This window comes from Balaenoptera borealis, assembly GCF_965194805.1.
Source record: "Balaenoptera borealis genome assembly, chromosome: 14".
Lineage (NCBI taxonomy): Eukaryota > Metazoa > Chordata > Mammalia > Artiodactyla > Balaenopteridae > Balaenoptera > Balaenoptera borealis.
The window spans coordinates 71,342,676-71,357,769 of record NC_138875.1 but is presented as its reverse complement, the minus strand read 5'-3'; the positions used below and the strand labels follow the sequence as shown (position 1 = coordinate 71,357,769).

The following is a 15,094-nucleotide window of genomic DNA, read 5'->3' as shown; positions in this document are numbered from 1 at the left end:
AAGATGAACTGGATGTGGCTCCAAACTCAGAGAATTTCATACTCCGAGAGTGATGTTAGACGTGTAAACAGATACTGACAGGGCCACGACTGAGGTTATACAAGGAGAGTAACAAAGAGAGAGAAAAAGGCTCCTCTGATTGGTGGGGAGGAGTGTGGGTGCATTCGGGGAGGCTCCTCCACAGAGGACTGGCTGCATCGGCCGAGTCTAACAGGCTGATCGCCAGGCAGACAAGAGGCATTCCAGCTGAAGGAACAACATGTGCAAAAGCACTGAGGCGGAACAGGGGAAGGTCCATCCGTGCAGCGCAGGGCGCATGTGAAGAGCAAGCAGAGGGGAGGCTGGGATGGGGGAAGAGGGCACGGCAGACCACCAAGAGCCAGGTCACCCACAGGTGGTGAGGAGTTATCAGAGGTATTTAAGCAAGCAAAGGCTCCCAATGAAGAAAACACAAAGCCTGAAACACCACAGAGAGCGCTGGTCCTTAGCTGCCAGTTCCTCTCCCTGAATGGGCATTTGTCTCAAGTCCACAGCTGGCTGTGTGTACGTCCACTGAAGCCTGCTGGCCAACTAGTGTTCACTAACAGCAGACCAGGGCTTCATCCTCAGACCACGTCTCCACCAAGGTGGTCCTTTTAACACCTGAGATTTGCCTGCATGAGCTGTAGAAGAACAGGGTCGCAACCCCTTGTAGATAATTATCCACTGTTGCTCTGTAACACTAATATTAGAAAACTGAATGTTTAACATTCAGTGTCAAATGCTGTGTCTACACATTCTTCCCCTGACTGCATGGGGTTTGGATACCTTGACAAATCTCCGGGAAATGTCTGGCAGAGAAGACCTGAAAATCTAACCTGGCTGACAACAAACTTGCTGTGTGATCTAAGGCAAGCCATTAAACATCTCTGGGCTTCCATTTCTTCCTCTATAAGAGGAAGGAGTTAGGTGAGCAAAACATTCTACACCAGTAGGTCAATGCTGAAGGGCTGTGGTCAGAGAAACGCTGACTGGCTGAACACCCAGAGACCTCTCCAAGGCTAGGGTCACCTTGGTGAATCCAGGACCTTAATTCAGGCCTCATTTTTGACCTTTTAGGTCCAGGAACAGGACTTCATAGTATCCAGAGAGGTGCAGACATTCTAGGATGTGTCTATCCTAACCATTTATTAACCTTTGTCCATTTATGAATTGGCACTTGAAATCAGAACACCACATCCCCTGTACAGGTGCTGCTCCCTGATCCTTCCTGTCATCAAGAATCCCAGGAAGCCGAGTTAGGCATCAGAAGGCTGCACTGTGAGCATGGACTTAAAATACAGGGAAATGAGGAGCCATGGAGAGAAATTTCATTCTGGCAGCCATGAGCTAGCCAAACCAGCCCCGCCTACAACAAAGGATGCCCTTCTGGTGACTAAACCCAGATTCAGTATCTCTATGTGGACATACTTCTAGTTTTGCCTGACTTTTCACTTACTGTTTCACTTTTGGCCACTCATTATTCTACTGGTTTTTAAACTAATTTTTAATTGAAAAAAAAATCATTACTTCTTTAGACATGTAACAATCACCAATTCACGTACTATTCAGCCCTGGCAGACACTGGGCTCCCTAGGAGCTACTAACAAATGGCTAACAGTCATGGGCACTCACTCTGCAAGCCCTGGTCCCACCAGGGCCACGCATGGCTTCACTCACTCACCCCTCACAATAACATGATGAGGCAGGCACTAGGCTACTTTCTCCATTTCATAGATGAGGCAACAAAGCACAGAAAGGGTAAGTAACTTGCCCAAGGTGCACAGCTAATAAATGGCAGGACCAGGATTCGAACTCAAGCAATCTGGTTCTAGAGTCTTTCTTAACTACCACACAATACTGCTCTTGTTACACACAGATCCAACTAGTTTAACTCCCAGAGGACAAACTTCATTTCCAAGTTCTTGGGGAATTGCCAAACCATCCACCCCCTCCCTGCCATAAATCACCCACAAGTAAAAGATACTTTTTTCCCCCCACTTTATACTCAATGGGCATCTTTAGCTAATGCCATCCTTCAAAGATTTCTAAAAATTTGAAAAACAAATAAATTTAAAAACTTGCGATTAGAACTGGGATTTGTCAGATTTCAGGACAGTTCATAACTAGTTTGGGCCATAGTTGAACATTTCTCTTTCTCTCTCCAGGGCTTGCTCCTGTCTGGACTGTACCTACAGAGTACAGCTCAAGACCTGCTGCTGGACAGGAGGACTCCTGGGTCAGCCTCTTTGGCTCCTTTGGGGGCAGAAGACAAATCTTTCACTTTTCACTCAACACTTGTAGGCAATTGTCCCAAATAACCCAATGTCCGGAACCAATTCCTCCCTGCCATTTACAGTAACTGCAGCCACGGTGGCTGCTAAGGGAAGGATGTGGGGAAGGGGAAGGGCAGGGAAAGGCCTCGCTTTCATCACATCTCTTGGCCACCTCAGGCAATTCATTCAACAAATATCCCTCCCATGCCAACATGTGCTCAGTGGTGACACATAAGGGGCAAAAAACCCTGTGGTCCCTGACCAAGTTATGCTAGCATATTAGAGACCTCAGGATGTCACTAAGGAGATGAGCAAATGAATAAATGTGAGATTAAACCCACAAAAAAAGCTTCAAAGGGAAGGTCTATGAAAGCATAAAACAGGGGCCACAACCTATTCTGTAACTATTTCCCTGAGACAACCGTTCCTCATCCAGGTAAAGACCTGAAGGATGAGCAGGTGTTAACCAGGCGAAAAGAGGATGAGAGAGCATTCCAGGCAGAGGCAGCAGGATCAAAGTCCTTGTCAAAAGGAAGAAGGGCGAGTTTTGGACCTGTGAAGAGCAGCAAGGTTGAAGTAGAGGAAACGGGAGGCTATGGGGCGAGGCCAGACCACGGGGAACTCTACAGGCCACAGAAAGGACTTTGGCCTTTATCCAAGAATGCTGGAGAGTCGTTGAAGTGTATGAGGACAGAGAGATGACAGAGTGTGACGTGGTCAGATTTTTTTTCTTTTTAAAGATCACTCACTCTGGCGGCTCTGTGGAGAATGTATTGGGGGTCCAGAGTGACCATGGACAGTTAGAAGGCTACTGTGGTCATCACGTGAGGGATGATGGTAACCTGGAACATGGTGGCGATAGGAGAAATGGAAAGAAGTGGACGCATTCAAAGTATAATCTGGAGATTAAACTGACAGGCTTGGATATAAGGATGAGAAAGAAGAGGTATCATGAAGGACACCTGGGTTCTGGCTTGGGCAGTGGGCAGATGGTGACGCCATTCAACGGGACAGGTTACGATGGAAAAGGAGCCAGTTTTGGGGGGAAGACTGAAGGCCCAGCTGCGTCTGAGATGCCTGCAAGACCTCCAAATGGACATGTGAAGTTGACAGCAGGATAGCTAGTCTAGAACTCAGTGGAGAGGTCTGGACTGCACACCAATTCCATCAGTATGTGTAGTATGTGGTCAACAGCATGTGGAGGACAGGACCATGTGGGTGGGTGAGACTGCCCAGGGAGGGAACAGTGAGCCCACCTGGAGGAACGGCAATGTTTCAGAGCTGGATAGAGGCGGGTAAGCAAACTGGAATGACCACAGAAGTGGGAGAAAACGAGGGGGGCATGGAATGTCAGGGAAGTCAAGGGAAGGGAACGTTTCAAGAGTGACTGAGACACTAATAATAAACGCTAACATATATTAAGTCTTAATTACGGCCAGGCACTCTGCTGAGGGCTTTGAATACATGTTCAGATTTAGTCTGCACAACAACCTTTTGAGGTGGGAACCATTTCACTCTTTTATAGATGAGGAAACTGTGGCAAAGAAAGGTTAAGGCTGTGACTCATGAGGAGCTGGGATGGAAACTCAAGCAGCCTGACTGCAAACTCTGATTCACCTACCTCCAGGGCAGCTCGGGAGGCCATACAAGATGAGGACTGAAGAGTGGCCGGTGGACGGACTGCTGAGTCTATCCTCTGGGACACCCCCAAGGGAATGTTCCAAGGGAGAGACAGAATGGAAGCCAGACTACAGCCCACTATTAGGAACGCTCCAAGTTTTGACCTGTTTTTCAGCTGTCTGAGGGAACCAGCTGGGAGATATGACCAGTAGGTCCAAACTGTGTCCCTGACAGCAGCTAACTGGGTGCTTTAATACAGTAGATGATGCTCAAAATGAAATGAGAACGGCTCAGGAGCACAGTGTTGCTACGTGCTGCTGCTGACCCTTTATATCACCCCATCCAAATGTTTTCAGAGTGCTCTCTGATCTGTTACCTCCGTGATCCTCACAACAACTTCATGAGGTGGGTTACTTTTACCACATCTTAGAGATAGGAAACTGAGGCTCACAGCTAAGGAACTTGCCCACAGTTACACAGCTGGCCTGGCTCAGCTAAGGCTCAAATCCAGGTCTTCTGACTCCAGGTCTATTGTTCTTTCGTGGGAGTCACAGTGGAAAGAAGACCCTTCTTTGAAGCCAGAGAGACCTAACTTCGAGTTGCAGCTCTATGTGACCCTGGGCAAGTCACTCTACCTTTCTGGGCCTTCCTGTATAAAATGGGGTTGTAGGGTTACCATGAGGGTTGAATCAGATAATCTAAGTGAAACTCCCAATACAATGCTTAGTAAATTATCAGTCCTCCATCCCTGGCCCCACCCCCACACCCTCCATCTCTCCATCTCTGCCCTGGACAGCCGATGTGGGGCTTCTACGGGGTCTTAGTTTTCTTTTTCCAAAGAACAGAGCAGAATTAAGGCACATTGAAGGTCACAAGCTGCTGCTACATATTAGAAGTCCCACTCTGTTCATGCTGGAGTCCCTTGTGGGGGCAGAAGAAGGCCCAGGTGTTTGTCCTTCCCCTTCTCTGCGGGGCAGGCCCCAGGCCCCAGTCCAGCAGCCAGCCTTAATGACCTGCTGGCTGGCTGTTTCCTTAGAGATAAACTAGACAAACTAGAATCAAAGGCTTTTGGGTCAATAAATGGGACAGCAACACCAACAGTACAACAGCAGAGGGCAGGGTTGCTCCACTGACTCCCACTCCAGGAGCCAGAGACCCAGGAGAAATTTAACAGCACTTTTATTGACACTAGAGAGTTCATGAAGCCTTTGAACCAATGTCCTTCAGTGCTATCTGACACCACCAGTGTGTGGAGGGTGATTTCTTTTCACCCTGAAGGTACAGAAGAGGAAACCGAGCCTCAGGGAGGGTAAATGACTGCCCTAGTCAGGAATGCAAAGACTCTGGTAAGCAAGGAGTCAGGATGCCTGGGTTCAAATCCCAGCTATGCCAGTTTCTAGCTCTGTGACTGTAGCAAGTAACCTCCATTTCCTTATATTTGTAAAATAGGTAAGACCAGTACCACCATTATTAGGTTGTTGTAGGAATTAAATGAGATAATGTACGTGACATATGCTTAGGACAGTGTCTGGTGCAGAGTAAGCACTCAATAAATGGTACCTGTTACTGTAATTATCATTCTACTGCGCTTGTTTGGATGGGGGTGTGGGTGAGAAAATGAGCACAGCTTTCAGCACCGCAGAAAACACTGTCGTCAGCCAGCCCATTATACCACAGTCTCGGTCGCTACGTGTGTGATTTCTTCACCGGCCTTTCCTGGAGTCACAAATTTAGAGGAAATGGTCTGTAGCTTGATGAAGTGACAACAGGTTTCTATGTGCATCATCCCTTTTCCAGAGCATCGCCATTAGGAAACAGTTCTCAAAAGAGAAAGCTGTTTGCGATCCTGAGAAAGGAGGCCCTGAAAGTTCCCAGGAGCCTTAAGAATGGTGGAGTTTCCCCTGTGATAATGCTGTCAGGAATCTGGTCAAACAACAGAGTTCCAGGTAGGGGCCATAAAGACTAATAGAGGCAGTTTTTCCCTCCTCCCACAATCTCTCCTCCTTGGCCAAACACCTCTGACTAGGGGGAAAGGACAATCAAGGACAATCGTCAGAAAACTCGTCAAGTTTCCCTGGTTTGCCAACATGCCAAGAGACCAGGTCACCATTCATAGCTTCTCATTTTAACCTCAACTACAAACAATGTGCAGTCCGGCTGCTTTCTTGGCCTCCCCCAGTGAGAGGGAGCCAGTTCCTGAGAGCTTCAGAGAGAATGGCCCCAGCTCTAGAACCAATGGCACTGCTCAAGAAGGAAGGCCAGAGGTACGGAGTCCAAACAGGCCCGCTGCGAAGGCTGAGGAGAGGAAGTGGGAGGGCTGGTCAGCCAAGCATCCAGAGATCAGAGAGATCCTGGCTGGGCGCCCAACTGCACCAGCACAATTATGGACTTCCAGGAGGTATGTTCGCTGGCCTCCAAAGTACAGCCCCAGGTCCCAGCCTTAAGTGGCTTCCTATTGTCTGGGCACCTGAGAATCTGGTGGAAGGCTATTGGAGGCAAGAGGCAAGATTACGGATGTGGCTGCAGACAGCGGATGGGCTAGTGTAAGGAGAAGGCGAGAGGAGGAGTTTGAGCCAAACCCCAGCAATTTCTCCATTCAATATCCAGCCCCACCCTGTGACTAGGAAAACAAAGGTATGGGGGAAGGGGAGAAGAAAAGTCATTTCCTTTATTGTAACTGGAGCCCAGCTGGGTAAGAGCGAGGCCGGAATGGAGTCAGGAAGAATGAATTACTTTGGGTAGCACGGAAGGAGGGTCCTGCTTCTAGCAGGCCTGCACCCAGACACTCTGAATTCATCAGAGAATCACAGATAAGCTGGGGTGGAAGAGACCTTAAAAGACTATTCAGGCTAATGCCTCAGGCTCCTCATAACCCAGGTCGCTTCTGGGGCCAGACAAGTACAATCCTCCCCAGCCCTGAAGATATTCCGCCAATTTGGGAAAAAGTCAAATTGGCTCCAAAGCAGCCAGCCTCCCCAGGGCAAATCACCAGGCTCCATCTGAGGGCTCCATGCCATCCAGTTTTCGTGGGAAAGCTCAGGAGTCAGGAGATGCATCCTTTCAGTAGAGCTGGATCAGGACTCCATCCTTGAGGCAAAGCTGCAAATAAGAGACTGAACCGAGATGCTCTGCTTCCCCCACAGGCATGATCTTTGATTTAACTGTGCCAGGGTGGTTCAAAGTTAACCTTAATCCCCAAGGCTCCACATCAAATGACCAATGAGTGTGTTAAGAGAAATACACGTATGCATGTAGGTGTATACAGACACACATTCACAATATAACATAAAGTGACAACTGCTGATTATTAAAGGTTTTCTGTGTGTCAGATGCTATGCTAGGGACTTTACATAGGTTATCACATTTAATCCTCCTGAACAACCTTGTGGGATGAGTACTATTCTCATCCCCATTTTACAGATGAGGTACCTGAAGTTCAGGGAAGTCACCTACGGTCAGTTAATAAACTGCAAAGCCAGGATTTGAAACCAGACAGTCTCTTCCATAGCCTGAACTCTTTCCCACCAGGATAACGTGCCCTACTTCTTTATGAGCATGTATTTGTGTGTCTGTCTCTTTTATACACACACACACACACACACACACACACACAGTGCACTCTAACAAGCTAACATCTTCAGTTCTAGGGCCAGCTCTTTTCTTCCATGGCCTAACTTTTTGACTTTTTGGTTTCAGGCCTCACATCTGTGATATGAAGGAGTTGTATCATATAGTAGGTGGTTCTTCTAGTTATAGGAGAATCCAGAAATCCCAAAGATTAGCTTGTTCTACCCATTCCTGCTTATTTTGGATAGAAGATATTCATACAAATGGGAAAATGGCAGGAACAAATACGACCGTATGGGTTGGAGGCCAAGGAGAGCCTCAGTCTGGGAACTCTTTGGGTTCTGATGCTACTCGTTTGCCTCAGTTGTAAAATGAAAAGACTAGCCAGAGGCCCCTGCAGCTCTGATACTCTGCTCCTATCTTACTAAAAGGCAAAGTAAAAGTGGAATCAAATTCCCTGAGGGTAACCAAGGAGGAGTAACCAAAGCAATCAGATCCACAGAGAAGACTGGAGAGCTCTGAGTTAGAGCTGAAAGGGCAGAAAAATGCTCCAACTCTTCCAGAGGCCAGAGCTCTCCAGGCCAACCCCCCAAGTAATTCCCTGGGTGGAGACAAGTGCTTAAAGGTCAATTAAATTTCTTGATATCAGCACAGGGGATGCTTTGCAACATGAGCTGTGTGTGGGAGCTGGAGTTTACAGCACATGGTGCCAATCTACGGTCTGTCTCATTCTCAGATCGGAGCACGGCCCTGCCACTTCAGACCACGGGGGGCCACAAATGCCCACCCAGCCTCCGACGAGGAATGACTGCAGGCCAGGCGCTGTGTTATGCTCTGGAGAATACAAAGACAGGCTCCCACTCTCAAGGATTCCAACCATTCAGTGGGTGCCTACCATGAGCTGGACCCTTGGCATACATGACTTCAATTTCAACAAGTCTGTGACAGAGATGATTAACACCTTTATTTTCCTGATGAGGAAACAGAGTCTCAGAGAAGAGGAACAAATCTGACGTTAAAGTCTGTGATATTTTCAAGAAACCGAGCTGCCTCCAAACAATAATCTAAGAGCTATAATAAAGTTAATAACAAAAAGCAGGAAACTAGGGAGGCATCTCGTGGTGAAGAAGAGCTGGCTCTGCCAGCTGCACGACAAACAACCCTTGAGGCAACTGCGTAATCAGCAGTGCAGGCATGGGAAAGTCGCTCTTTCTCGGCCTCGGTCTCCTCACCTATAAAGTGAGGGTGCTGGGATACCCCGGAAAGGTCTCCCATCCCAAACCCCCCACCTCTAGCTGCACCCGGCCCATGTGTGGCTCTTCCACTTTCACCTGGTGTTTGCTCACGTGCTCTTCCTGGGCATATCCCTTTGCTCCCTGAGCTCCCCCGAAATGGAAACTCTCTAGTAGGAAGCTTGTTTTGTATTTTCCAGAAGATGAAATAGTGCCTGGTCCGCAGTGCACTGGCAAAGACAGGGGTGTGGACCCACTTACCGGAAGCAGGAGCTGTGCCAGGCTTCGCTGACAGTCCTGTACAACCTCTGGTTCAGAGCGACATGGTCTCCACAGCCCCGACACCTCCAGGCATCTTCACCTGCACACAAAACCAAGGGGTTCAGAGGCCGAAGAAGCAGGGGTGCAGGGATGGGATTCCTACCATGTAGAAGAAGACCAAGTTAACGGACTCTCATACTGAAAGGGCTGGGCGATGCTCTGCTGGATGCACAGTTCCCTCCTCCACAAGATCCCTGGTGAGCGCTCATCCAGCTGTTCATCTCCCCGCCACAGGGAATTCCTGGCCTCAAAAGTAGCCTCATTTTTTAAAATGAGACTTTTTAAAAAACGGTTCTGGTTGTTCCTTTTTCTACTGAAACAAAACCTGCCTTTTCCCTTCCTTCAGCCCTTGCTTATAGCTCTGAGTAGATGAAATGAACAAAGTCTCTTTCTTTTCGGGTCAGCCTTTCCTACAATGGTCCCCAGCCAGCACCCAGAAATTTCTCCTCTCTAGGTTACACGTGTTGCTGCCTTTCCCTACTCTTCAAAAGCCCTGGTTGTGCAGATTTTCCATCACCCCTATGGTTCCATCATTCATTCAACCAACATCATGGGTCCTCTTGTTGGACCCATGGGTCCAAGCTCTACATTGGAGGCTGTTGGATAAATTACCCCTGCTCCTCGAAGAGGAAATCCACTGGAAAAGAAACATTCTTCCATATTGTACTTTTTCACTGAGATGTTATTTCAGGGGTATAAGCAAAGTGCTATCTTAGTTCAGAGAAAGAAATTACAAGGGTAGAAGGGAAAGAACAAACATTTAATCCCTCCTATATGCCAAGAACTGTGCTAGATGCTTTCACAGACCCAATCTCATTTAATTCTCAAAACAATCCCATGAGACAGGTATTATTATATTCATTTAACGGATGAGGGAACTGAAGCTTGGGGCCGGGGGTGAAAGGCCAAGCGGCAGAGTTAGCATCCCAACTCAGGTCTGCCCCATTCTAAAGCCTGTGCTCTTTCTAGTTACTGCTCATTCCACTCAGGGGAGCCAGGAAAGTCTTTGCAGGGGAAGCTGAGCCTTGAAAGATGGGGAAGATTTACTACAGGCTGAAAAAGGATGGGGAAGAGCTGTGTAGGCTGAGAGATTAGCATGGGCAGTAGCACAGAGTCAGTCCACGTTCCTCCAAAAGGGACAGAGCACAATATTCCTGGTGTGGCTCAGATGCTAACTTGTTGAAATAAAAGGGCAGCTGAGATCAAGTTGTGGTACCTGACTCAGCCCTAGAAAGCGGGACAAGGTTGTTACAAGACTCCCTTGTGCGCCCCGTGTGTGCGGCTTTGTTCTCTCTGGGAAACTCCAGACTGCCACAGGCACAGTGACAGTCACCGGACCCTGTTTTACAGGCACAGGGGCCATGAATAGACAATGCATGGCTTCGGGCACTTCAGGATTGCTTGGCGGCATTCTGGGGCAGCCAGGGCACAGACAGCTGTCCTCATAGCCCAGAGGAGAGTTAAATGAGCTGGCAGAAGGCTTTAAAGCCTCGACCCACCCGCTCCTCTCCCATACATGTATCACCTCCTGGATCTAAACTTCCTAGACTCTCAAGAGGGAGGGGCCTTTGTGGCTTTTGGGTGGTAGTGGTCGGACAGTGCACCATCAACCTCACAAACTCCAAGGCAGAAAAGTCTGAGACACTCATTCAAACTGGGTTACGGGTGAGACAGTGAATTAGTGAGGTTTTTTTTTTAATATTATTATTATTATTTCTACATCTTTATTGGAGTATAATTGCTTTACAATGTTGTGTTAGTTTCTGCTGTATAACAAAGTGAATCAGCTATACATATACCTATATCCCCATATCCCCTTCCTCTTGCGCCTCCCTCTCACCCTCCTTATCCCACCCCTCTAGGTGGTCACAAAGCACCGAACTGATCTCCCTGTGCTATGCAGCTACTTCCCACTAGCTATCTATTTTACATTTGGTAGTGTATATATGTGAATGTTACTCTCTCACTTCATCCCAGCTTACCCTCCCCCACCCGGTGTCCTCAAGTCCATTCTCTATGTCTGCATCTTTATTCCTGTCCTGCCCCTAGGTTCATCAGAACCATTTTTTTTAGATTCCATATATGTGTGTTAGCATGCAGTATTTGTTTTTCTCTTTCTGACTTACTTCACTATGTATGACAAACTCTAGGTCCATCCACCTCACTACAAATAACTCAATTTCGTTTCTTTTTATGGCTGAGTAATATTCCATTGTATGTATGTGCCACATCTTCTTTATCCATTCACCTGTCAATGGACACTTAGGTTGCTTTCATGTCCTGGCTATTGTAAATAGTACTGCAGTGAACACTGTGGTACATGTCTCTTTTTGAATTATGGTTTTCTCAGGGTATATGCCCAATAGTGGGATTGCTGGGTCATATGGTAGTTCTGTTTTTAGTTTTTTAAAGGAACCTCCATACCGTTTTCCATAGTGGCTGTATCAATTTACATTCCCACCAACAGTGCAAGAGGGTTCCCTTTAGTGAGAGGGTTTTTAATGAACACAGATATCCAAATGAATCTTCCAAATTCTGGAAGTACCAGAGTTTGGGAACTCTTACATGAAAGGGCTTTCAGGCTGTCACCAGCAAATCTCATTATTTTAAGCCACACCTTGTTTCTTGCTTTTACTTTTTAACCGGCAAGGAATAGTCTCTGACCTGACCACCCACTTACTCAACAATTCAACATCTTGGCTCTGAGTGACCTCTGGTTGTTTCCAAAATTCAAAAAGAATCAGGACTTTCCACTATGAAGATATTCGAGATAACTTGTTATGGCCACACCCTCCAGAGCCTGCCCTGCCCTTCAGTCTTTTTTTTTTTAATATAAATTTATTTATTTTATTTATTTATTTTTGGCTGCGTTGGGTCTTTGTTGATGCACATGGGCTTTCGCTAGTTGCGGTGAGCGGGAGCTACTGTTCATTGTGGTGCGCGGGCTTCTCGTTGGAGTGGCTTCTCTTGTTGCGGAGCACAGGCTCTGGGCGCCCGTGTGCCAGTAGTTGTGGCACGCGGGCTTAGTTGCTCCGCGGCATGTGGAATCTTCCTGGACCAGGGCTCGAACCCGTGTCCCCTGCATTGGCAGGCGAATTCTTTTTTTTTTTAATTTTTTTTTAATTTTTTATATTTTTAATGCTATTCTTGTCTGCTTACATTCTTTTTATGTACGTATGTATGTATGTATGGCTGTGTTGGGTCTTCGTTTCTGTGCGAGGGTTTTCTCTAGTTGTGGCAAGCGGGGGCCACTCTTCATCGCGGTGTGCGGGCCTCTCACTATCGCGGCCTCTCGTTGCCGAGCACAGGCTCCAGACGCGCAGGCTCAGTAATTGTGGCTCACGGGCCGAGTTGCTCCGCGGCATGTGGGATCTTCCCAGACCAGGGCTCGAACCCGCATCCCCTGCATTGGCAGGCAGATTCTCAACCACTGCGCCACCAGGGAAGCCCGGCAGGAGGATTCTTAACCACTGCGCCACCAGGGAAATCCCCCTCCAGTCTTGAGAAACTCAAAGCCATTCAAACACTTATGTAACACGTGCTCTGTGCTAGGCACTAGGGGCACAAAAATCAAGACTCTCTACTCCCTCCTCTCATAGCCACCTGGTTCCACCTTTGAAATGTCCCTCCAATCCTTCTCTGTCCTTCAGCACAGCCCAAGTTCAGGTGTTTGGCTTCTTTTCCTGGTGTGCTGCACAGTCTTAGCTGGCTCACCCAGACTCCCCAATGTCTACAGAACTCAACTGTTGACTCCACCCCATCCCACCTCTCAGAAGACAGTCTCCACCACCACTCCCTTCTCCACTGGCTCCTTCCAACTGTCATTTAAATAAATTCAAGTCTTTCCCATTAAAAAAAAACAAACCTGGACCCCACTTTCTCCTCTAGCTACCACCCTTGCTTCCCCACGTCACAGCCACACATATTAAAAAGTTGTCTAATAGGGAATTCCCTGGCGGTCCAGTGGTTAGGACTCCGCACTTTCCCTGCGAGGGCGCGGGTTCAATCCCTGACAGGGGAACTAAGATCCCACAAGACATGTGGCGCAGCAAAAAAAAAAAAAAAAAAAAAAGTTGTCTAATAAAAAACAAACTTATGGTTACCAAAGGGGAAAAGGCAGGGAGGGATAAATTAGGAGTTTGGGATTAACAGATACACACTACTATATATAAAACAGATAAACAACAGGAGCTACTGTACAGCATGGGGAACTATATTCAATATCCTGTAATAAAACATAATGGAAAAGAATATGAAGAAGAATATATATATGTATATATATATATATATAACTGAATCACTTTGTTGTATACCAGAAACTGATACATTGTAAATCAACTATACTTCAATTAAAAGAAAAAAAAGTTGTCTACACATCACTGCCTTCGTTTCCTCACTTCCTATTTACTGCCCAATCCACTGCAGTTTGACTTCCACCCCCACCATTTCTCTGAAACTGTCTCACCAAGGTCAACAGTGACCGCTTATTGCTAAATTCAATGGACACGCTTCAGTCATTCTTTTAGCAAGTATTTATTGCATGCCAACTATGTGTCTAACACCATGCTCGGGAAAGAGCAGCAAACAAGAGAGAGATTAAACATAGAGCAGATATTAAACAATAACATAATTATTTTCATTATAATTGGGGCAAGTGGTAGGAAGAAGATATCAAGTTCATAACTAAGCAAATGGGGTTGGGTAGGGCAAACTAGAACATATTCCTTAAGGAAGTAATTTCCAAGCTGAGCTCTAAAGGATGAATAGAAATTAACCAGGCAAAAGGAGGAGGAAAGGGTAACACTGGAGACTGGGATGGTGGGGAGATCTGTGTAAAGGTCCTGAGGCAGGAACACAAACTCCTCACTCATCACTAAAGCTGGCTCTTGTTAGCTCCTAAGGACTAGGGGAACTAAGACCAGTCCCTGGCCTACTACAGTCCCTCAAGAAATATTTATTGAAAGAAGGGATGGCCCTCCACAAGGTGGCCCCAAAGAACCTTTATCTTTCAACCTCCTGTACAAACGAATGCTCTAGTCACATCTTGATTTATTTTTTATTCCTGCCACACAAATTCATGGTCTTGTAGCCTAACATTCACACCTATAGCTACTCTGTGTGTTTAGGATACTTTATTTACCCACCTTTTCCTCCCTTAATCAGACTTCCATCCTTCCTTGATGGTCCCCCAAAGGCAGGAAGTGTTCGTTTCACTTGGTGTATTACCTGTTTTATATCATTTGTTCTATAACTACAGTTCATTATGTTTCTGTCTCCTTTAGTCCCTTCCTCTCTGCACCACCGCCCCCAGCTCTAAGGGGCAAAGACTGCATCTTGATCATCTTCAAATCTCCAGGGCCTAGCATGAAGTCTGGTGCAGAACTGACACTCCTTTGTGTGGCAAATCCAACTGAAAAACTGGACCCAACTGCCAGCTATAAAGGTAATTTCCAAAGATAAGCTCCAACGGTCAGCAGCAATGATTCACCTGGAATGTGTCCTGGCTCTCCCGTGACCACCTCCAGGTAAAGTCACATGTAGACGCACATGCCTCAGTCTGTCACACTGTACCCAAGGGAGGCTATTCACCCAGAGCCTTCAGCCTCCCAAACCCAGACTTTCTTCAAAAATACTCTTGGCCTCTTCAGCTCCCTTACACAGCCCTAAAAGTCAATGATCCTAACTCTCTTACAACCTTCATTCTAGGAAATGTAAGAGAAATGTAATAATACAAAGTCTTGGAGATTTCTGTGAGGCCTAGTGGAAGACCAATCTAGGGTCCAGTCCGGCTGGGAAAGTCTTCCTCTAGGAAAATACCTCATTGTACCAGGCTGTTCACCTCTCCCTCGACTGTGTTTACCTCTCCTATTTGCAGACTTATCAACAGTGGCTACTGATTGTCAGAGTCCAGAAAGGGAGCTTGACTAAGTAAATGTCCCCAGCAGCTTCAAACAATACGGAGCCCTTGTCAGGTGTTTAATAAACAGAAAACCATGCCTTCATGGTTATTATTGGGATTTGTTGCTTTTAAGAAGTACTAAGTGTGTGATGCAAACAAGG

The 15,094-nt window shown here is 46.9% G+C and overlaps 1 protein-coding gene across 4 annotated transcripts in view; it reads right to left on the bottom strand.

Annotated features, from left to right (window-relative positions):
* Window positions 1-15,094, bottom strand: part of LOC309610337 (E3 ubiquitin-protein ligase RNF185) — an 88,903-nt gene that overhangs the window by 33,417 nt on the left and 40,392 nt on the right. For all 4 annotated transcript variants that reach the window (XM_082353106.1, XM_082353107.1, XM_082353108.1 and 1 more), the window contains one exon: window positions 8,975-9,074. In XM_082353106.1, the coding sequence (XP_082209232.1) occupies window positions 8,975-9,074 (100 nt within the window). The remainder of the gene's footprint in view (window positions 1-8,974; window positions 9,075-15,094) is intronic.